Source organism: Saccoglossus kowalevskii, chromosome 1 (genome assembly GCF_978046115.1).
Source record: "Saccoglossus kowalevskii chromosome 1, keSacKowa6.1, whole genome shotgun sequence".
In the NCBI taxonomy this organism is placed as follows: Eukaryota; Metazoa; Hemichordata; class Enteropneusta; family Harrimaniidae; genus Saccoglossus; species Saccoglossus kowalevskii.
The window spans coordinates 20792623-20817435 of NC_140641.1; the positions used below are offsets into that span (position 1 = coordinate 20792623).

Sequence of the window (24813 nt, forward strand, 5' to 3'; positions counted from 1 at the left end):
TCACCTTAGACAATTTTTTTAATAGTATAAAAAGGTGGTCATTAACAAAGGTTTGACTGAATTAGATTTTGTGGATGGCACAGAATTCTGCGTCATTACCGATTGTCTGTCTTCATGACTTCTCTACATTACCATGGGAACGCGCATGCACACACTGACTCTTTCGTAGTGGCAGTCGTGGTATTTTTATTATAGTATTACTATGTCTGTGTCTTCAGGTCTCATGCCACTAATCAATTTAAATGCCTTGCAAGAACCAATGAAATTTTTTAAATATTGTTTTCTCATGTGCTCCCTGTTTGAGGGCGTGATCACCTGGGTCAAAGGTGAGACTAACATGTGGTCTTTTGTTTACTACTTAGCAGCTGTGTACCTGTGGGTTTACTCTGTGTGTATTTTGATGTCCTAATCTTGGTGTTTTTCCAGTGATTTCTCTAGGTGCAATCCAAATACAGTAGGTGTGTCTTGTTTACCTGAGATTTGCAAGAGTTTGAGCTGGCCAACAATAACAAGTGGTTGATTACTGGCATGTTGATTTCTCATTTTTGAGCCATGTTTTCAACTTTGCTTATCATTTTCCTATAGCAATCTCGTCATCTGTTAACATTGTCGTCTATGGAGTTTCAGTTAGTGGTATATGAGCCCTTCAAAATCTAGCCGCAAGGAACTCTGGGGGACTGGAGGCGAATGGGGTCAGAGGTCACTGGCCTGAGTGCGAGGCAACGAGGACGAGTGTGTATGTGAATCTGGTTCGAGGATCTATCCGGTCAGTTATTAATGTTGTTGAAATGGCTGGAAAAAATTATTTCAAAGTAGCTCACCCGTTTTGGATTGTCACGATTGGATTTGGAATTACACTGACGGGGGTAAGTCTAGTGTGTAGATGTAGTGGTCTGAGATTTCTGAATAATTTACAGTAGTTCTAAATCCAAATGTAGTAGGTGTTGTGGCAAATGACAGAAACTATAGAGATTGGGCAAACACGACATAGGTGTTTCCATGCATGCCCCATCGTCTGAGATGAAAACTGACCTTTGAACGCGCTGTTATGTGGCAATTCTGTAGTATAATTTAATCGAGAAGGCTTAATACTACAACGCTGTTTAATGTTAAATGTATAGACGGGGTAGACCCAGCGCCTGTGGGGTATACCCTTGAATATTGAATCACACACATTGAATTCGACCTGTATATCCTCTTCTCCAATATTGAAATATACAATTATTCTATTTTCGTCTGAGTTCATAATTGTAGTTTGCCAATGATTACACGATGTGGCCATAGATTACAAGGTCAACAAACTTTCATAAAGTGTAGGCAATGATGATTTTTTTTCTCCGAAAATATTGAAGGAACGTCAGTGAAATCTTTGCTGCAATACAAATATTTTGCAAATTATTCATGTAGAAAATTTTCTTTCACAAGTTTTAAGTAATGAGTACCTGAAATAAAATTGCTTTATTATGTGTGTTTATTAAAAAAGAATGTATACAATACAGTGTGTGGCACAAACCTGTACATTTATAAGTATTTGTAAATACCAGCCCTTGACTTTCATTCAAATTCATATGTAATTGTGATTGGCTCGTGAGTTCAGCATTGTCTACATCTATACTGCCCACACATGCCTTCTATCCTATATGGATGTACCGTAGTATCTGCAACCACCCGCTTATTTAAATTTTTGCTGATTTGATGATGTTGAACTCATTAATATTAATATATTCTTACTATGATGTCACAACACCATTGTTGGATTGGTTATTTTGAATTCCAACACCTATTTTTATATTTACGTTTGGTTATAAAGGTTATAACTATAATTGCAACATGAGCACAACAAATGCGGCACATGTCAGGGGAGGACGTCAAAGTTAATTTCAATTATCATGCACAAACATTGCACTGAATTGTTTTAATTTTTGCTTGCACTATGCAAACTTTCATTCAAGAGGGAGGAGGAGGGTTGAATTAAATTGGGGAGAGCTGGAGGGTAAGTGTAAAGCTAGAGTTAGGAGATACAAATTAAAGCGGGGGAGTCGTCACCTGCGCTTGCGTCAGGTGGTCATAGCGTGTTATTGTTTACAAACAAGCGTCTACCCATGAGCCTTTGCGTTCTTAGCGTGTGTTGTTATCGTCGCTTGGGACTCAATTCTTGTGCGTGCACAGGTGACGACCCTCCCGCTTTAACTCTTTTCCTTATCTTTACTATTATTACAGTACAAGAACGTGGTAATGCGTAAAGATAAAAAAATTCCAAATTTGCAGTTGGGGATAATTTGCAAAATTCATGCAGTCCTTCAAATATGATTTTTCAATTCATGGAATTTTTACCCATATGGATGCTTCCAATTTAACAAATTGCACAATTTCGAGCTGGAATAAACATTTACAATTGGATTCCTGTAAACCACTTGAACACCAAAAAGTATGTAATCCTTCCCTGTGTATGCCAGGACTCGACGGTGATGTTAATTTTAAAAAGCCACATACATTGCTGCAGCTTGAAACCTTGTGTTCAGGTCTGTCATGCAATAGTCTTTCAACTTTCCATAAGGCCAAAAAAAAAAATTGTTTTGTTGCCCTCAGCGACTGACCGAAAAATATGAAATATCGGGTCTCGTTTTTTTTTTTCGTTTTTTTTAATAGACCCAAATATTAAAGACTTGCCATTTTAAGCAGTAAAAAAAGTGTTTCCTCTAAAAATTAACGATCCCGGACCGTTGTTTTGTCCCCGGGGGATAAGTGGCAACTTTGAAACCTGGGTTGATCTGTATTTCTCTGACATGTTCCAAATACTATTAAGGCTATATACCTCGGCTATTTACGATACCCTTAGTTTTCACAAGTTTAAAAAAAAAAAAAAAAATCCGACCGACGACCCAATTTTTCAATTTTATGACTTGAGGGCAACATAAGTTGTTTGTTTTTTTGCCCTAATGTCATCATGATAAGAAGATGGTCACACAGACATGTCATGTAGTCCCAAACATGGACTTTGCTTTCTGAGCTGTTAATTAATTTTGTGATGCGAAGAAAAAAAGCCTGAAAAAACGGTTTCAAACATTGCATGTACATTCCTTATTTGGAAATAGTACCTCCTAATAAGATACGATGCAAAGAGACTACTGTGAATTTGATGTGCAACAGAATGTCATAGTACTGTAAAAGGATTAATTATTCACTGGGTTTTAATTTTCCTTATTTCGCTGACTGGAAAATGCGCTAAATTAAATGAATATGTAAAATTTTTATCATAGAACACATTATCTAAATGATAAAACTGTGAATTTAAAACCCACTGAATATGCCTGAAATGGTAAATCAGCGAAATTTAAATCCAGTGAAAATTACCGGTAGTCATTTTACAGTAAACATCATGTGTTATATTAGGCATATAATACTGTATTTGTTGTAATATATGCATCTCAAATAGAAGTGCATTAAAAATCACCTTTGTTGTATACTAACTATCTATAGTACCAAACGAAATGCCCCTTTTGATGGTTTTTTGTTAAGATAAAATTTGACCTTTACCCTAATTTTGATTACTCTTTTCAGTTTGCAGCATATAGACCAGATTTAGTGCCTTATCACTATCTTGGACCACTGGGGACATTGACAAAGTATCTCGTAGATAATCACAGCGTTGCATTGTCAAGAGGGTAAGTGTTGAAACCTTAAACACCATAAACTATTAAAGTAAACAGTCAGTGCAAGATGTGTGCTCAGGCTGTTCAACCCAAAACCTAAATTTGAATTCAAACTTGTGAAGACTGCAGGTTTGTATTCACTCGGAGCTGAGAAAATATTGTGTCTATGTGTGTTATTTAAGGCAGCTATGAGAGCATGCTGTTAGGATTTCAGATCTCTTCCTTCAACTGAAACGTATTTAAATCTAAAGATGGAAAAAATAGAGTCAATGTTTGTGTATTAAAATAATGTGCTTACCAGGTAATCTGTTTCTAGTTTCTAGTCACAGATAACTAAAACGTAAAAGGAGTTTTGGATTTTGTACTTTGAAATAGTTGATCTGAATCACAGGTATGCTTATCTGCGGGCAGGGATTTTGGTTTGGTTTCAACTGTGCTACTTAAAAACTAAACACACTATGCAAAACAAGACCATAGTTTTGCAGATAAACACACTAAAACATTGTGCGAAAGACAGATAACTTATCAGAGAAATAAATAAGCAGACTAAAAATAATTTGCATCTGCGAGTAAACCGGTGTAAAAGGAATATGATTTATCAATTATGTATTGTAATTTCAAAATCTTATTATCAGTAAACCACTATGAGCTATATGCATAGTGTTGCAATCTTTCTGTGGTTTTAATTTGAATTGCGTTTTGTTATCAGTGAAATAAGCAAAAATTAAAACGCAGTGAATAATTAGGAATTCTACAGTATGTTGGTTTCTTTGATCATAAAACTCTTGTATATTACAGTGTCGTACAGAAATGAGGTGCCACAATGTGAGAATGATCTTTTAATGATATGCAGTGCACTCTATTACCAAGAGAACCATGTACACCCACATTAAAAAATGTCTTTAATATTGTTTCTAACCTTTGTGTTCTCTACTTTGCCGTAGATTTCCTATAATATGGATAATTCATGGTGTAGAAGCTATTTTAACTTTGCCTGTGTGTAGGTAAGTCATAGAAGTCCTCAATCCTGTCTATCACATTGTATGGAAGAATGTTATTTTGTGAAGGATTATTTACATCAATAATATTATAAAACCTAATTTTGAGAAGATCCATGCCTACATACATTTGTGCGATATTTACTCTATTATTAAGGGTGTTCGTTGCATACACAGCAAAATTATTATTCTTAACACCAAACAGGGATTTTTCTAGAAAAAAACTGCAAGAGGGAGCACTGCAATTCAGCGGTGCCACCATGTCAGGGAGATATGGTTCTCCCTACCAGGGTGTGGAGTTTTTGACATTTCTAAGTTAAAATGGAACATTCTATGGCTTCCTTGGGGCCAAAATTACTATCAGACAGGTCACAGTTGAAGACTGTGGCCACATGTGATCCCTGATCATTCAGAATTTTATGGTTGCATGAGGGTGCTGCGCCTCTGTTCCCTTGTTTTAAAAAAAACTGCCAAACTTGTACTGATGTGTTATGGATTTAAAGTGTTTTGTTTTTTTAACTTTTAGCTGAAGGGCTTTTACATACATGTTTATTCTATGTATATATCTTTGTAAATATATTTTGTTTAATTCCCCTACTCAATATTGTTCCCAAACTTCATTCCTTAAAAAAACAGAATGTAAGCATTTTTTCATCACAACACTAATTGTGATTGCTGAATGATAGTTAAGTTTTGTTCCTGAAAGGAGGATAAATTTCAATGTAAAAATCATCAACTGATTCCCAGAGCACAAGAAGTACATAAACTGGCCACTAGAGGGTGCTGTACTGTGAGAGATATTTGTGTTTTGACTGCTATAAAATCCAGTGATTATACTTTTTTTCCTATATTTTACATTCAACTCATTAAAATCAGTGAAAATAAATTCCATATAATACACCCGAAAAACCTTTTAAGCAAAAAATTAATTCTAGCTATTTTACAGTATACACCAATGTTCACAAAAATGAACAATACAAAATTAAAAAGAGCTTTTATGCATACCATTTCTCAGGTAATCATAGTAAGACGAACCTGCACTGCTGTAAATTTTGTTGTTGTTACACTAACCTCAGATTAATAGAATACTTTGCACAAATCATGTAAAAGATGATGATTTCAAGTTTTCATCAATATAGAACTTTTCCATCATTGAACTTGGTGGTTATATTTCTCCCATGATGCATAGGCAGTAACATGCTCAGTAGTTGCTTAACATAAATTTGTCTTAAACTCAGTCACAATCAGATCCCTTACAGCAGACAGGACATTTTTCTAATCCCCTGCACCAAACAACCTAGATTATGTTTAAAATTATGCAATTTTTAAATAGAACTGGCATTTGCTGTTGGCAAAATAAAGCCTTGGTCTGTAGTGTGAAATATTTGTAACAATAGCCAACTACATGTAATTTAATGTCTTTGTACACAAGCAGTGAACAATTGTGTGAACAGATCAAATGTGCTATATCTCGCTTGTCATGTCTCTGTGTTAGGTCATCGATTGGCACGTTACAAATTTAACCAGAGAGAGTTACGATATACATGGCACAGCTGACCCAGAAGTGAACTTGTTTTTCGGTGAATCATTAAGAAAATGACAGAGATACAGATTGTAACCAAAAACAAAACACCAAACTAAAGGATAGTTTAACGAGCAGACATTTGATATCAAAATAATCCATGACGTGAAACAACTGACAAGTTAGGAGCTGAAATGAAAATTGTTTGTCACTGTAAATGTGTGAGATTGTTTGTATAAGAACAAACGCAAATGGGGATGCCGTCGGGACGAGTTCTGTAATGTCCCATAATGCATTGCTATATGCTCAATAACATGCTCAACATTAATTTGGCTTGAAACCATGCATTGTTATAAGCAACATTTTTATCTCCGCTGTAATTTTTTATGACACAGCGAAGATGTTCATATTACTGATTGTCTGCCCGTCTGTCCATTTTTCCATCCATGCCTTTTCATCTTCTGCTTGAAAATATGTAGTCTGAGAGCTTTGATGTTCAGTATACAAGTACTTTGGGTGGTAAACTCCTAGATTTATCCATTTCGTGACAATATTTCATATTGTATTTTTTGTCAAACTGCTTCTCCAAATCTGCCACTCAGAATGATTTCAAATTTAGTGTATAGGTGATTTTAGGTGGTTTTCTCTCAGATTTGTTCTTTCGGTCGATATCTCAAATTTTGTATTTTTTGGGTAATTTTTGCCCAAAACTGATATTTTTGACTTCTTTTCCATATCGGTTACTCAGAATAGTTTTGGTATACAAGGACCTTGGGTGGTCCTTGATTGCTTCGATACTTGGTACCTATGTAGGAACCTTTGGTGGAATGCTATGAACTTTTTAACAAGATGATAAGTCTTGCAATTGCCGAACAAACTACCTTGATTGTGATATGCCGAAAACATTGTGGTAACAGTAGCCAAGAAAAATAGTTAATATTTCATTGTACAAAACATCATTAACTTCGTTTTGAGGAAGATAGACCCCAATTACAGCTTATAATCTGTTTTTTATTATATATGCATGATGATTTCCCTAGATTTGCAAAATAAATTAATATATGATTTACCTTTTTTTTCATGAGAACAGAACAAATTTTTATCTTCTTCGACATTATACATTAATTAACTTTGTTTACTTTTGTTTACAGTATGAAGGGCATCGGCGGCTCTGCTCGTATTAAATGGTTTCTACAAACATTCGCATTAGGAATTGCTTCATTCTATAATTTACTTGTATACCACCCACGAAAACTGAAGTAATTGAAAAAAATTTTATATAAAATATATACAAGCATAATAAAGTTTATGGATTTTCATAAATTGGTCTCGTATTTATTTCATTAATGTATTATTATGACATGCTCTGCACAAAAAATTGATCAAGTAACTTTTTCCCCAAACAGGATTCACTGGATCAGGAGACAATCACTCAATATTGAGACATTTATTGAGAGAGAATTGAATTGAGAATTGTTCAAGTTACGGACATCGAGTTATGGACATCGAGTCAGAAAACATTGAGTCTGCCCACTTTTGGAAAATCACTTCCACTTTTGCAAAACCACGCCCAAATTGTAACTCGATGTTCAATTAACAATTAATAGTGCCAAAGTGGTTTCCCAAAGTGGGCGTGGTTTCTGAAATATGGGCATGGTCATTTGTGTAACTATGTTTTCGTAACTCGGTGTTCGTAACTCAGTGTCCATAACTCAAACAATTCTGCATCTCTTTTTGACAACCCAAGAATGCACAATTTATAAGGTCTGTGTACATTAAGAAAATAATTGACCAAAAATCTCCTGATTGGGAAATATTCTAATATTTTAACCTAATGTGTTCACACCTATGTAAATATTTTTGGTTCTTATGAAATAAGTGTGGGTTATTTTGAGTTGTGAACTTTGCTCGGCTGCAGAGCTGACGTGTAGGCGTGAGTGGCGCCTTTTCCGGCCGAACGTCATCAGACCTCACTGTGACTGGTTTGAGGGACTGTGGAGGGAGCAACTCAGACGACCTTGTCAGGCTAAATAGTAGCCAGTACCGAAAAAACTTTTTCCTCTCACTCGAACCACATCGTCCGTATCGCACAGTTTGTTCGTGCCGACTTATAGTTTGAAGGGGTGACCCGAAACAAACGTTCCTTGGCGAGAGAAGATGCCTGAACCAAAGACACTAGGAAATATTTTCTAGTGTCTTTGCTCGAACAAGAACAAGTGGTGGTGAATAAACATTGCATTGTCTTGAGTTTATCTTTGAAACTTACTAGTATGCGCACATAGATCAAACATGTACTGTTTATTTTTGCAGATACTATTTGCCTTGTCTGTCCTCAGAAATGCTGAATTTTAACCAACTTACGTGACATTATATGTTATTTCAACTTCAGCATATGAAAGTTGATATCACTCTCCATCAATTAAAAAAAATTTTAAAAACCTAATTTTCAATGCGAATAATACTCTTGCTACCTTAATCGCGATTTATGGCAATATAATAACATGTTCTATGACGTAAATCAATCTAAAAATGGGTGATGGTTGTTCAGATTTCATGTAGACACTGTTTCACGCGTGTGGCACGTGGCGTGGGACCCATATCAAACGCTGTGCGATTAATAACACCATTTAATTGCGTGCAATCTGGTTATTATAGGTTATAGTTAAAAATCAGTTTATAGAAAGCTAGGAATGTCCATGGACAAACGTCAGGGTCTTGTCGTTTTTAATCTATCGCCTAGCTTAAGAAGGAAGATGTACAACGGCGATTTGAAGGAAGGATCAGTGGATCAGGGGATTATCATGATTTCAACAGCTTGCTGCTGACTCGCACTGTTCATCACATCTGCTGATTCCAGTCCTGAATTTAGATGCCGGTTAACTCAGTATTCGTCGATATAACGAAAACTACTCTTCTTTCCCGTAGTTCTCTGCATTATTTCATATAGAGCCATACTTAGTGCATCATCGCCACCCTTGTCACCATAGAAACCATATTGAAGAAGATGTGCAACTTGGCGTAGTTTATCCTGCATCTTTTCGATGCGTTCTTTTGGAACTTTTGCTAAGTAATCAACTATGCTTGTGTTTGTAGTTTCCAGTTCGTTTTTGTCAACAAAAAGGGAAAATTCGTCATAATTGATTCTGTCTTCGAAAGGATATATAACGTCTTTTAGGAATCGCACAGGAATACATCCACTGAGAACTGAATCGTAGAATGACTTTCGGGTGGGACTATCTCCCCAAGGCTGAAAAATGAAATATTCCAATTAATTTAGTAGAAAAATCGCGCAAGACATATTCAGATATTGTATTCTAGTAATTAAACTAGTGTCCTCTATATCGTAATACGTGTTGCTTTTGTATGATTTATTCATTAATGTGAAAATAACTCAAATATGCTGAATCAATGTCGTACAGTTTCTCTGTTTGCGATGATCTCAACCCCTCTCAAATGTGGAAACCCGTATATAAAGACACCACATCACATGCAACACTGTGAGATGCTGTATAAACAGCCATGCGTGACAATCATACCTGTAAACAGAAGACTGACTGTTGCATGAAGTCAATAACTTTACGGGACGTTTCCTCCATACACTCCCTTGTGTGAAAGTATACTCCCCTGTGTCGACCCGTTGCATTTTCCTCTTTCTGGAGGTCTTGTCGGAGCTTAACTCGGAAGCTTTGCGTACGTCGCACACCTGCACACATCAAGACCAAAATACTCCGCGATACGTTGAAACGCGGAACAGCGTCCTCTGTGGTGAAGTGTGCATAACTTGGATACGGGACAACGATTACTTCGTCTTCGTGACCATCTCGTTTAAACGCCACCCTCGATCGGCGACGCTGCTCCTGTTCAATCATCAGATACAGAATATGTTTCGAATGAGCACTGCGAAGTAAAGGACATCCACTAGAGCAGTGTTCTCGTTCAATTTTGCCCAAAGCCATGAAATGGGGCTTGGTTTTGATGAACGGTAAATTAAGCGAATATTCCCAGAACTTATTGTTCAAATCTCCAGCTGTTACGCCAGGCGTGTAACGATCGTGGCAGAAACACTTTAACCCAGCGTAGTATGGCAAATAAAACAAATCAGCATCGGACGCATTCAGCGTTCTTTGAGTGCTGTTTAGCAGTTTGTGGTGAATTATAGGTTCCAGTGCGAACTGGTGTGTGAAGTGGTAGCTTATGTTATTGTCGGTCCATAGCATTTTTCCAAAACCACCATCCTGTAAGTGTATGCATTCCCCGCGAACTTTAGTATGTACACAGTCCAGAATATCCTCGTTAAATGCAGCCGGCATGTCATAAACATATATTTTAGCCCCGCTCGTTTGTATGCGCGACAAGCTCCGGGTCGTCACTGGATCATTCGAACGTTTTCGGTATATGTTAGTATCGTGTTTTATAGTGTTTCTAGCTGGGGGAAACTTGCGTCGGGGTCTCGGAAATTTCACTGCAAGTCCATTTCCAAGTTTTATAAACCTGAATAAGAAGGAAAATAGGAAGAAAAAAAGATTCAAAGAATGTTGAGTGCATGTGTGCTTAATAGTGTACTCCATGTTGATGAACACACTGGAATATGATTTTATCGTAATATAAACCGAACACAAAGCACACAAAATAGTGAAAAAATGAAATGGACTAATACACATGCGCATTGCTATCGCATCTGTACGTACCAACAAAAATCGGCGCAGACGCACATGAGTTTTAATTGTTTCATCGATCGAATATATAAGTTGTGTTCACGGTGACTCATAATTCCATGCTTTATTCGTCATCAACAGGTAGTATCAATGAACATTATTAGAAATTACATATTCTCATCTACATTGTATATTTGAGTAGACAAATTAATCGGCGACGGGATTTTAATCGAGCAACGATGGAAAATTACATGTCTCGCGAGATCTCATTAACCAACTCCAAGTATACTGTTCACATTTACCTTGATTGGCCAAATTTATCGCGATGCCGGCTACTGACATGCCTCCTCTGCGAACCATATATAAGAAGAATATTAGTAAACACACCAATGCCACAGAGGATAATTATCCCAAGGACCCATAGTTTGAGTTTCCGTTTGCGCATCCTGTATGCATACACAAGAAAAAAGACCATGCAACTTCAGCAATTAGACAAAGAAACAAGATACACATAGTATTTCATGATTCAGTTCACGTCACATTCCCTGTTTTTTTATTTTAATTGTGCTTTTAATGGTGGTTGTATATTGATATATCTGAATGAGCACTTAGAACTATTATAAATTACGGGGACATTAAGAACATGTAAACACGCGACGGATTTCGAACTCCCGATCACAGCAAATGCGCCTCGTCGGTTTGAGTAAACGAGAACCACTCTTACACCAGAATAACCGTTTACCCTCTAAAGTTATGTCTAAAGTACCCACAAGTTGTCGAATACCTAATATATATTATTATTGTTATTACTGATTACAATTTTTTGAGCTATTTGTCTTTTTAGTGTTTTACCTTTGAGTCTTTGTAACATACTGTTTACAAAAATGTTTACGCCACACACGTCTGCATTCTTGTGTGTCTCTATTAGAAACTTATAAACGTACCATCGGGGATCCATTTGATTGGATGAGTATAAACGAATTCAAGCACTGTGAATATTACGGCTGATACTTGCAACGGAGTGTTTTCGCAAGTGCCATGATTATTATAAACGTACCAAGTGGAAGGCAGAATATGTCAATTCATTGAAAACATTATTACAATCGGTTGAAATTCTATAAAATTGTCTATAAAATCAAATTTCAGCTATGGTAAGAATTTTACGATTTACGGTCATTATTGACAGCAAACGTATCTCTGTGGACTCGATATCGAACCTATTAGCGCATATATAACACCCAACGTGTGGCATATGTGTAGAATTACAATATGGAAACTTAATGGTTTGACACTAGCAGTTGCACTATCCATCAGAGACCACATTACGCAGGATCGAACGATATTAGCGGTCATCATCAATGTCACACATATCCAATTACAATTAAGCTGCCCCTAGATAGATATGGCCACAATTGCCACTAAAGTCAAAGTAGAATTAAAATCTGTTTTTATGTACGTGTAATCACAAGTCAGCAAATTCAAATATTAAATTAAATAATATAATTTCGTCTGTTTGAGTATGCTAAACATACGGCTAGACTGAACTAAAACACTAGATATATGGAGTAATCTTATAATACGTATTGACTTTACTCTCCGGGGGTCGCGTACGTGACTCGCGTAAGTGTAGTTTACACGCGCTGCATCACAGTCGCCGGTCTCGGCGGATTCTTACGCCATGATGAAGACTGAGCTTTATTCAACCGATACTTTCGAGCAAGGCGAACAATGATTATTCAGAATGATGGTTAAAATAATATTATACATATATAAATAGTTTCGTATTTATCGTACACGCGTCGACGTCCTCTACCCCAACCCCTCAGAAATTATTTCTTTTCGCATTTCTCAAGTGGACAAGTAAGGTTTGTGTGTATGGATATTATATGAGTCAGTATGGTCAACCTTAGAGGCGCGATAATGCAAATTATACTGACTTTATACTATGACAAATCTGTGCTGAAATTAGGTTGATTCGATTTATCAGAAGTGTAGTTATATTAATTAATTTTGTTTTTCTGATTTTGTATGTAATTGCTTCATTATATGCGAGTATTTAACTATAAAATAGAGACCAAGTATATGTGAGTTCATTTGAACGTTACTTCGTCTGAAACTTCCCTTTATAATTACATGCCTAAGATTTTAATTTTTGTTATCATACCCGGGCCATCAATGAGTTAACATGTAACGATGATATCACTGCCGCCCGTACGTGCATGGAGCACAGTTACTTTCCATACATCTACACAGACAACCGTGCCTGAGGCTAAAACACAACATACGTAGATGGAGATACTGATGGCGAAGTGCAATTTCCTGCGTGTGTGTGTGTGCTACTAGTATCTGATATCTTGAAGTAAAACGAAGCCAGAAAAGCGAATCAACTTGGCACATTGTACAGATTTGGACTGAACAAAATGTCTCAGTGATTATTTTTCTGCGATATTGAATAATATAATGATCCATGCTTATTGCAATCCGGTGTGTATTTGTCGGGTATTTTTTACGAAGGGCCCACGGTAAAACATACGTCTAACACTGCATCAAATTTTAATACTGACTCGGTGAATGATCAGCCTGTTGCGACCTACTTCAATACAAGCAAAACGTTTCTACTTAATGATCTATATCAGAGGACAGAAAACCGCTCGAATCCTCGTTTCTGTACGTATTGGTTTCAGCTTTGATGTCGTCTCTTTGCCGTGTTAGATTGTATTACAGTAAACACATTATGTCTAATAATTATTACGCCGAATAAAGCATACGAAGAGGAGTACGCTATATCCATGTTTCCTTATATATCAAGTCAATATAATATAATTTTTAACTAATTAGTTTCTTGATTACAAATCACAGAATTTCAAAGACCGCCGGAAGACGTTTGCGACGAATAAAACGCGCGATACCGCCTTATCGACAGAAGAAGACTTTTTTAATAAGTCCGAGAAGACGAAGACGTGCATATTAATAATTGTTAATAACAAAGTTATAATAACGGTAACAGTGGTGTATTCCTGTTGATGTGTTGTATAATGTTTTTGTTTAAATATAATATTATAGAGATATTACCTGGATGATCGAACTGAGTCGTCTCTTCGTTGCCAAGCTGCGCCGGGTCTTGGTCTCGACTATCTAATTACATACATATTGTTAGAAAAAACCCTATACGTGTAACACCCTCTGCTATAGTAGTGCTTGAAATGACGGCTAAATTATATGTGACGGAATGAGGCGGCACAAACAAACTATTTGGACAATGGGAATCTATTGTACGAGCGTGAAGTTAGGGAAGGATTCATGTTGGATTCACGTCCCATTCGCGTCTGATTCGGGACACGTGAACGACATATCTGTTTTACACAGGTCACAATTTATTTAGATATCGGTTGCTTAGAAAATGAAACTGCACAGTATCATAACTGATGTTGGAGATTATTATTTTAACTTATACACTCACTCTTGTGACTCATAGATCACATCTGAGTTCAATGTCAATCTGAAGTACATCAAGTGAATTAGGTGCGGTAGAAATGTTATGTAGCATAATTATGTACCTCCATGGTAGCATGAATAATATAAACTATATTTGTTATGTACTGAGAGTTTCGTTGTTTAGTTTGTAAATCAAATGTCACGATGATGCGACCCCCCCCCCCCCCCAATGAATCTGACACAAATCGGAATCTTTACTCTTTTTAGATTGCCGACCAATACAGGTTTGTAATTCTTATCAGCGCGGCGATTCCATCTTATACCGATAACAAATATTCACTACAAATCAACATCTGAATTTTGTAATCCGCAGATTCAAACTACATTGTAACTAAAATTAATTAACATTTCCAGGCCAGAATAAATGTGGATATTATTAGTTTGCCGAAACAAATGAAATAAAAAACGATCTCAGGTCAAGATTTTTTCTGCAATTATTTCAACTGTGTATTCTTGTAGCCAATCGGGAATGAGACATATGCCAACCACGTGACGTTAATTGGCTCATTACGAATGTCCACAAACAGTTAAAAATATCGCTTTCATTTTAATTTACGTATCCCCACCTCCAACGATAGTTTACATGTCAACAAGTACCGGTAATTGAACTATAATAGTATTTCATTTACAGTTAACGCTGCGTAAAGTAAAACTTCACCTTTGTATTTTAGAAATATTAAGCAACGTGCATTTCCGTGAATAATATTTTTCTTGTGTGTCAAGCAATCTATATATGTGACGTATTGTATGTTTCACTGACAGGTCTGTACCAATGTCCCTTGCCAATATTATGTCGTAACCATCGCAGGTTAGAACTCTGGCTTTAGTGTATCCGATCGAATAAATGGGCACGATGCACGCTTGCGCACAAATGGCAGGTGGTGCGCTTCTAAATTACTAATAATTGGGTATACTAAAGCCCATTTGCGTCAACAGTCAACAATGACTGTAACGGTAATGATACGTAGTAAATGAGCTGATTTGTTATACTGAACTAAAATAACGCATTGGGCAAAGATAAACATCTCAACTGTCTTTATGACGTGTAGCCATCTTGCAAATCTATGCATATTAATTAATCTAATTTGCATATTGAATAGCTAGTTTTGACATGGAACGGAATTCGATACACAGATTACGGAATACATAATTGTTCGGCCAAACGTAAATTGCGACAACCTTAACGAAATATGCATATTTAATTAACGTAAATTTCAAAACGGCCCACTCACATACGAGTGAAAACGTATTAGCATTACTAAAACCACAACTAGAAAAAACGGGTGTATACTAAGTATCACGTGTCATTAAAAAGCGGATTTCGACTGACGATATGCCAATTTTAATCACGTTTTGATTATCAAACGTCCTTTATGTCTTCTGAACTGGTGAAATTTGATCAAACGTCTAGTTGATTAATCATACCTCGGGAACTAAGTATTTGAGTGAATTTCAATCAATGTTCTATTGAATTATCAAGGGTATTAAAATCGACTTTAATCTTATTAAATACAGTTGTAAAGGGTTGGAATGTTAAAGTTTACATTGCTTCGAAGTTGAGGGATTGTGAGTACATATAAGATATTCATCACTCGATAATAACATTTGGGAGGGGGGCTACCATAATACTAGTAGTTATCTCGGCATTGGTAATGTCCGATCTGTATCTGAATTAACTGACTTCCGCAAGTGGCAGTTGAAGGACGGCTTCGTATACGAGGCCGTTAATTATTGGGTATGGGGACGCTTACCGAATTAAACTCTATCGTTTTAATACTCCAATACTTGCATACAGTCTCTTGCTTTTTTGACTTCCGTGTGCAAGGCCCAAAATGGGAGTCCTTGAAGATGGCCCGTCTGCATGTCCGCCTGTTTCTGTTGGTTTTTAATGAACCTTGATGCATAGATGCTCTAAGCTAATGCGCAAATTTGATTAGGTTTTGCTTTAAATCCATGCATATTAATTTGCAAGATAATTAGTTATTTTTTAGCTGTTCCATGACTGTTTCACTGATATCTAAAGAACCACTCATTGGATTATGATGAAACTTGGGACATAGATGCTCTAGAACTACACACAGACCTGATTAGTTTTGAATACAAATCTGTGAATATTATCTACTGATGGTCTGTGACATTGCGCAAACCTTTTTACATTAAAATCTGTGTATATTAATTACATGATTTGCATAATAATTAGTCAGTTTTAAGCTTTTCTATCAATATCTCAATAACTTATTTCAATGAATCTTGGTACATACGTACTCTAAGACAATGCAATGATCTAATTAGTTTTGGATTTATATACATCCATAATAATTACCTAATTTGCATAATAATTTACTTATTGACTTTCCCTCGATTTTCAAAGAAATAATCATCACATTATAATGAAACTTGGTAAACATGTGCCCTGAAACAATACACAGACCTAATTAGTTTAAATTGAAATCTATGCGTAATATTTTTTATATAATAATCACAATTTTTTTCAAAAAAACAATTCAAAAAACCAATTATTGCATTTCATGTATACAAGTGCCTGGAAATAAGCTTTAGTTTTGAATTGAAATCCGAGCATACTAATTGCCAAATTTGCACAATCATCACATTTCATTGAAATTTTGTTCACAGATGCTCTAGAGTTCAATAATAATGCATATTGATTATCTAATTATTATTATGAGCCAATTTCTCGAAAAATCAGATTTAAATTGAACTTGTGGTAGATGCTCTGGAATAACACTGAAAACCACACATGTAAAATCAAATGTATATTCTGTAAGTAATATAAAGTTCAATATATGGATCACATTGTTTTCACGATGTATCGGTACATCTCAAATAGCAGACAAATATTAGTTGTCAAGCTTTATTTTTTGGAAGGCAAATTAAATTTTAATAAGTCTCCGATACTCTCAGCACACAAGACTTATTTCTAAGCTTTCTTTGATTCTTTGTTTGGTGTTTTTCAATTTAAAAATATGTCAAGCAATTTTCTATGGTAAAAAGGTTGAATCATATTTCAGAATTTTGTTTGGGTTCATATAGTGATAAAATAATATGTAGTTATAGGACAGGTTCTTATGTTTCTCCTTAACTAATGGGGAAATTCTGACGAAAACTATTTTTTTATGGAATAGTTATAAAACATTACATTTTTGTATGTTTTGAAACTGGTTTTCTCTAAAGAGATACTTTGCACTAGGTAAAAAATCCTAAAAGTCGATGACTGTCGGAATCAATAATTATGTAATTTTTTGAATACATGTAACACATTTTCAACGTTATTTTACTATTAAAAGTTCAACAAATCTTTTTCTTTGATCTCACTACTTCTGAGCGATGTCATTTCTTCTCTCACTACGTTAACTTGCTTGCTATTTGGACCCCGCGTATAGTAACGAATCCCTGTAATTCTGTGTGGTACACAGTATACGACACATCCTGGAACAGCACGAGGATTTGTGATCCGCGACGCCGAATTCTCTCATACAAGTGTCATTTTTGCAATGTCAGATATCCTACAACTTCCTAGAACCAAAATTCCCATGCACCACAGGTCATACTATTATTGTCCTCACAGCTTTATCAATGACTAATTGACAAGTCATCTGATATTGCAATGTTGCATGGGTTGTCAGTTTTCTGTTTTCGAAGCCTACTGTACCAAAATGCAATAGAGACACTTGGTCAGCCAGAGAACTAATTTAGATCAATTTTCAGTTGAACTGTAAAATCCTGGATCACTGACTCTCAGACTTGACAGGGTTGCTCAATAACCTCTAGGTACCTGTGTTTGGATACATGGTGGTTCCCCTAGGCCCTGCCATATTCCAAATTCTATTAGCAGAATGTTTGAATTACTGGCAAATTACTCAGTTTTCTCACACCGACATATCATCTTACTGCATTGCCAGAATTTCAAATGGTGTAAATCTGTACTTAAAACGATATATTGTACTACATTTATCCAAATAAACAATTAGCTTAAAAAATACATTTATTTAAATTCCACCTGACAAGCCATAAGACTAACTCAGAAGTTATTGATTATTTCAAGATTTCAAAGGAAATAAAAGCAATAAATGTTCTCGTCATGTACATTATAAGTATTTGATATCAAGAAAAACATGAAAAAAGCAAATAACCAAAGAATACAGTGTTGTTGAGTGAATCATCTTCAATGCATATACAAACAATAACTTGATAATAATGAAATGACACAAACTATTTAGTATTTAGCATTGATGTATCTAAGGTAACGGTATGATAAACCACCTGGAGGATGAAACAATCTATGCCTATGGTTGTTGCTACAATGAGAAACAACTCTTAGAGAAAATTGTCAATAAGGGACACACATATATCAATTATAGGTTAGAGTTACTCTGGCTAGGTTACTGAAAACTGGATGTGTCAAATACAGTTTCATCTTTGGTTTAATTGATTAATAACTTGATGTGATCTTGATGATGGAAGTGCTCAACTTAAAAATTCAATACTAGAACCAGTAAATTGCAAAACAAAATCTATAAATAAAATGTATGAGTGTCTTAGATATAAAATAAACATCACAAAACGAAATGACTTCTGGTCAACCATATTACCTAAGATTGGCTAATGGATAAAACAATACTGAACTTGTATAAGGAATGGGTAATGATCATAGTGGAAAACGACCATGGAGGATCCAATGCAACAAATTGAATAAAAATTCTTTTGATCTTTGCCAAGACTGTCTTATTACAATTATGTATTCTACAATTACTTCTTTCCTTTTGTCTTTGAATAAACAAGTTCTTTGAAGTCACGAAGAATCTGCCCTTCCCTTTTAGTTCTCTCGTCTTTGTTGAATGAAGCTAGTGCCCTTTTTTCATCAGCACTGTAAATCTGGTTTTCTTTACGGATACGCACAGCTTCCATACGACGATGCCTGAAAAGAAAAAGAGTTAAAGTTATACATGTGTAACAATTTAAATTTCTGAAACAAATTTACCGTAATTAACACACCGCCTGCTCAAATCATCACAGACGTACCAAAATCAAGAGGAAAAAAAGGTGATGTGTTAAAAATGCTACTATTAAAACATTTAGTTTATGTGTGTGATTGGATGATTGGTTTGTAAATATATCGTTACTTTGTTAATAAAGCTCTACAAACATGCATAAGTTCATCTACAAGTACCACTGAATGCAGAACTCTTTCATAAAGTGCCAACCCTTTTTTGTCATTTCATTATACCGTAGGTCAAAAGGGCCTCTGTGTATGACCATTATTCAGTAATCCTGGATTTGGTGTTACCGGGTACTCCATGCAAAAGTGTGCTGCAACTCTCTGATATCATAGGAACAAATAACTTGGATGGTTAAAGTAAATGTACAAAGCAGAATAAACCATTTTATTATACACAGATTAATAGTTTTTACTATTTGAACTTACCTGCTGCCACTCATTACAAAACCAGTGTCCTCAAAACTGACGATTTCCTCACTCGTCAGGCCGATTTCTCCTCTTCTTGGGATACGCTTACCATCCTGTACATAGGCAGCCATGGCAGCACCTTCACCAGGCAGCAATGCTTTGCCAAAACTGCAATAGCACAAAAAATTAATCAAAGAAAGCTTAGAAAGAACTCCCATGTGCTGAGAGTATTGGAGACGCATTAAATATAATTTGAAATTACTTAGCTGAAAACTAATTATGCAAATCAGAAAATTAACATGAACAGATTTGATTGTAAAACTAATGAGGTCTGCGCAATGTAAAAAAAAGTCTATGTACCAAGTTTAATTGAAATGTGATTAGAACCAAAAAATTATGAATTATTATGCTAATTAGGGAAATAATATGAACAGAGTTTTACCCCAAACTAATTAGGTTTTTACATTGTCCTAGAGTATCTTTGTACTAAGTTTCATTAAAATGGAAATTAGTACTTTAGATATCAGTGTGAAAGCTTAAAATTGGTTAATTATGCAAATTGGGTAATTAATATGTACAGATTTTAACCCACAATTATCCAGGTCTGTCTATTGTCCTACAGCATCCATGTATAAACATTCATTGATATGTGATGATTAGTACCTGAGATATCAGTATGAAAGTTGGAAATTGGTTAATTATGCAAATTAGGTGATTAATATGCACAAATATTTACCAAAAACTAATTGGGTCTCTGCATAATTCTAGATTCATTGAAATGTGATGATTAGTACTTTAGATATCAGTAGAAAAGATGAAAATTAATTATGCAAATTAGGTAATTAATATGCACAATTATTTACCCTGAAACTAATCAGGTCTCTGCATAGTCCTAAAGGATCTATGTACCAAGTTTCATTGAAATGCGATGATTAGTACTTGAGATACCCGTGGAAAAGCTGAAAATTAACTAATTATGCAAATTAGGTGATTAATATGCACAAATATTTATCAGAAACAATCAATCTCTGCATAGTCCTTGAGTATGTAAGTACCAAGTTTCATTGAAATGTAATGCTCACTACTTATATCAAAAGCTGAAAATTAATTAATTATGCAAATTAGGTAATTATATGTACTGATATTACCATAAAAACTATCAGGTCTGTGCAGTGTCATATGACATCTATGTACCAAGTTTCATTGAAATGTGATGATTAGTACTTGAGATATCAGTGGAAAAACCGAAAATTGACTAATCATTATGTAAATTACGTAATTAGTATGCACGGATTATTACCAAAAACTAATCAAAACCTAGCATTAGTTCAGAGCATCTATGTACCAAGTTTCATCAAAATCCAATGAGTGGTTCTTTAGATATCAGTGGAACAGTCGTAGAACAGCTAAAAATTAGCTAATTATCACGCAAATTAGGTAATTAACGAGCATGGATTTTTACCAAAACCTAATCAAATCTGCGCATTGGCCCAGAGCATCTATGCACCAAGTTTCATCAAAAACCGATGTATGGTTCTTGAGATAGCAGTGGAACAGTCGGACACACATATACGGACACACATACACACACACACACACACACCCACACACACACACAGACACACTAACTGCAAAGACTCCCATTTTGTGCTTCGCACATGGGAGTCAAAAATGAACATCCCCCATATTCAGATGCAATGATGGTACCGGGTAAATCTGAAATTTGTCATGTAGACTTTGGAAAAATAATAAGAGGTCACCAGGCCTGATTTGAAACTAAAACTTCCCCCAAAATGTTACAGAAGGTGCAAACGAGATTAGTATGGGTAACTTACAACTTCCTTGAGAAATTCCTTATCAATGTTCCAATAACCCTAACTCTCTGTATGAATCGTGTTTGCACCCACTGTAACAAAATGGTTGACGTTTTGGAGATGAATCTAAAATGTCTTTATTAATAACCAAACTGAAATAATAAAGGGAATGTCCAACTACTAGTAATTTGAAAAGAACCAATGGCATCTACAGTGTAGAAGGAACAGAATTTAGATGAATGGACTTACTCTAATCGTGAAGATGTGGTTTCAAATGACACCTCTGGTAAAGGTCCAATTATCATCTCACCACCAGGCTTATTACCTGATAAAACAACAGAATTTACACTTGAGTACATACAGGTAGGTTCAGTTATATATAATTCAGTTATATCTAAAATACACATGGTTCTAATCTAGCGACCCCCATTACAAATAGTCCACCCATGACTTACGTTTGGCTTCAACCCACATCCCTTCTGACTCAGACTCTTGACTTGTATCACTATCAGAATCTGATGTAGCATATTTCTTCTTCCGCTTCTTTTTACTTTTTTTACTAAAAATACAAATATATATTAAATGTTACGTAAACATCATGTTTTAAACATTTATTTGAAAATTATATATAATTTTAAATCTCACTTTCATCACTGGCAGTAAATGCCATCATAAGCTACAGCATCTTAATAACACATGCAATATATATATATATATGTATATACTATATGTACATGTTGGAGAGAATACATGTACGAGAGAATACATTTATAAGAACACCTTTTCTTTTTCTTATTCTTTTTAGACTTTTTTCTTCTCCTGTGCTTCCTTTCTTCTGTAATATATATATATATAAAAGATTGATTAATTGTGATAAATTTGAATTTAATTGTTATTATGGTACATAGCTTTGTATCCTTGCATTCAAATGCACAAACATTTTTATATTACACCTAGCAACAAGACCTCTCTTGAAACTAAACAGTATATCATATTTGCTCTTTTAGACGCATGTCTTTATTAGAAGAGCATACAAAACAAAACTTCATTGTATACTGTAAATTACAATAATTATTATTTTTGATTCAAGGGCATTCCAGATGGTAACATTCTGGTAGTCATTGTGACCCCTCTTGTTAAATTGTTTACTGATACAATATTTGCTGATTTTTCCAAGAAATTCACAATTCTCTTGTGAAAGTAAAGTGTTTTTTTATCATTTTAAGTGCATTCTGTAGATTCTGACAGAGATTTTAAAAATATGTATACCGTATCTTGCTCCATTAGAAGCCCACAAAAATAAACAAAAAATAAAACAAATTGCTTTTACAGGATCATTAAAATATGACTTATTTTAACCAAAGACATAATATACTTTGCTATTGACTCCTACCTTCACTGTCAGTATCGTTGTCTTCCGAATCATCCATACCTTTCTCAACAGGACTAAATTCATCAGAGCTGAGATAAAAAGGAAATAAAACTGAAGAATAATTATCTTTCAAAACAATTTTCTGCAAAATTCAATGCAGTTCTTTCCCAAAAAATAATTCCCTCTGCAGATTTGTCGCTTGTAAAATTTTCAAAGTTATTTCGATTTGGGTGATAGTAGTCCAGTTTTGCTTAAAAGTGATGAAGCTTACCGCGATCACGGTACAATGACATGTATATATAAATAAATAAAACATGGTTGCATGTGTTACAGTGAAACTTGTCTAAATAGAACAGAAAACTATACGAACATAGACTGTAGAATGGGTTTGATTTAGTTAACATATTAGATTTGATGAGACACTTACTCCTGTTCAGGCTTCTCAGGTGATGGACACCAAACTTCAGGCACACCAGTTTGGCAAATAGTTTCTCTCTGATGTCTCCTCCTGATACAAATGAAATAATCAAATTTAGTGAACAGAAACCAGATTTTTCAAATAAATGACAAATAGTAGTAGAAGTACTGGTATCGTGTTTTTGTTTTATAACAAAAATACTGATTACTTCCGGTAGTCAACCAGGAAATTGCGTTTTTATGCTAACTTTGAAGCAAAAATGGAAAAGACTTTCTATTGTATCCTCAACCTAACTCAAACCCTCCAGCCCCCAAATCAATTGTATATGTTTCTCTAGGTAACTACAAGTGTCCTCAAGAGGGGCATATACAATTAATTTGGGGTGATGGGAGGTAGGGATAGAGTTGGGATTAGGGGTGAAGAATGTGTTGTAAAATTAGGTTCTTGTTTTTTTTTCTTGATCGCCATTTGAATGGCTTGACTGGTGCATTTAAGACCCAGCCTTGATGCTCAGAAAAAATATGGATTACGCTACTAAAGTATAAAGATTTGATTATCAACAAATAAACCAGACCTTTCCATGAACGCATCTTTTTCATCATCTTGTTTCTTTTTAAATTCCCGATCCTCGTGAGAATTTTGATGTTTTCCATAGCGGTTTCCGCTTCTTGAATAATAACTTTTCTCATATTCCTTGTATTTCACTTCATATTCACTCCTGTCATTTGTATTGTGCTGACTCGAGTCAGACTCAGAGTCATCGGCGCTATGTGTATGGCGATGATTACCAGGTTTCTCATGTTCGCGATAGTGCCTACTGCTAATACGTTCTTCTGGGTACCGTTCATCATGTCTTGCATTGCGACTATAACGACTAATTTCTCGTTCGTGTGACCTTGATCTACTCCGACTCCGTGATCGCGAACAACTGCGTCTACTATTTCTAGACCGTTTCCGGTCGTTGTGTTCGTGTCTGTATCTTCCGTTGCGATATTTTGCAACAGGACTACGACTTCGAGATCTCGAATATGAACGTGGGGAATTACCGCCACCCATGATTTACTTTCACCAGAAGCGGGTCTTTGCACCAGACGACACAATTCGTCTGAGCTCAGAGATTTCCGGAAGAGAATGCACGCAACTTTCCTATCAAGCAATGACTCAAATGATGAGTTTTAGCATTATAAACAATAGCTGATATTGGTATAGCAAAGTCACTAATTTTGTAAAAATCTGAAAAAGAACAAATGCAGATGAACAAGCCAGTCATAGAACGAATAACTGATGTACAACGAGCTTCCACACTCAGAACTGCAGCTCAAAACAAAAAATGGTGGATTCCCTGTGACGTCACTTCGTCGTATTTTGCCTCAAAGCATGCTGGGTAATAATTCCTTAGCAATGTTAGAAAAAAATAAACATCACACTTTAGGACAATAAATCCATATATTTCAGATAAAA

General features: G+C 35.3%; 2 protein-coding genes across 2 annotated transcripts; one reads left to right on the forward strand and one right to left on the reverse strand.

The window, feature by feature from the left end:
* The first annotated feature begins 329 nt into the window (after positions 1 to 329).
* Positions 330 to 7496, forward strand: LOC100373432 (transmembrane protein 254-like). Its single transcript, XM_006821222.2, has 5 exons — positions 330 to 458; positions 586 to 866; positions 3562 to 3665; positions 4598 to 4657; positions 7325 to 7496. The coding sequence occupies exons 2-5, from the start codon at positions 789 to 791 to the stop codon at positions 7434 to 7436; spliced, it is 354 nt and encodes a 117-aa protein (XP_006821285.1). The 5' UTR covers positions 330 to 458; positions 586 to 788; the 3' UTR covers positions 7437 to 7496.
* Positions 7497 to 18308: 10812 nt separating this feature from the next.
* Positions 18309 to 24694, reverse strand: LOC146750428 (uncharacterized). Its single transcript, XM_085499797.1, has 8 exons — positions 23927 to 24694; positions 23362 to 23442; positions 22956 to 23023; positions 22343 to 22397; positions 22018 to 22121; positions 21812 to 21887; positions 19767 to 19916; positions 18309 to 19259 (listed from the first exon to the last, which is right to left on the reverse strand). Exons 1-8 carry the CDS (start codon positions 24406 to 24408, stop codon positions 19091 to 19093), a joined length of 1185 nt encoding a protein of 394 aa, XP_085355923.1. The 5' UTR covers positions 24409 to 24694; the 3' UTR covers positions 18309 to 19090.
* Between the last annotated feature and the right edge of the window lie 119 nt (positions 24695 to 24813).

Excerpts from the sequence above, each read along its gene's own strand:
- LOC100373432 (XM_006821222.2), top strand. The coding sequence starts at position 789 with ATGGCTGGAAAAAATTATTTCAAAGTAGCTCACCCGTTTTGGATTGTC. Across the intron at positions 3,666-4,597 it reads AGCGTTGCATTGTCAAGAGG|ATTTCCTATAATATGGATAA; the intron begins GTAAGTGTTGAA and ends ACTTTGCCGTAG. Across the intron at positions 4,658-7,324 it reads TTAACTTTGCCTGTGTGTAG|TATGAAGGGCATCGGCGGCT; the intron begins GTAAGTCATAGA and ends TTTTGTTTACAG.
- LOC146750428 (XM_085499797.1), bottom strand. The coding sequence starts at position 24,408 with ATGGGTGGCGGTAATTCCCCACGTTCATATTCGAGATCTCGAAGTCGT. Across the intron at positions 21,888-22,017 it reads GATGTGGGTTGAAGCCAAAC|GTAATAAGCCTGGTGGTGAG; the intron begins GTAAGTCATGGG and ends TTGTTTTATCAG. Across the intron at positions 19,917-21,811 it reads ACCACATCTTCACGATTAGA|TTTTGGCAAAGCATTGCTGC; the intron begins GTAAGTCCATTC and ends GTGCTATTGCAG.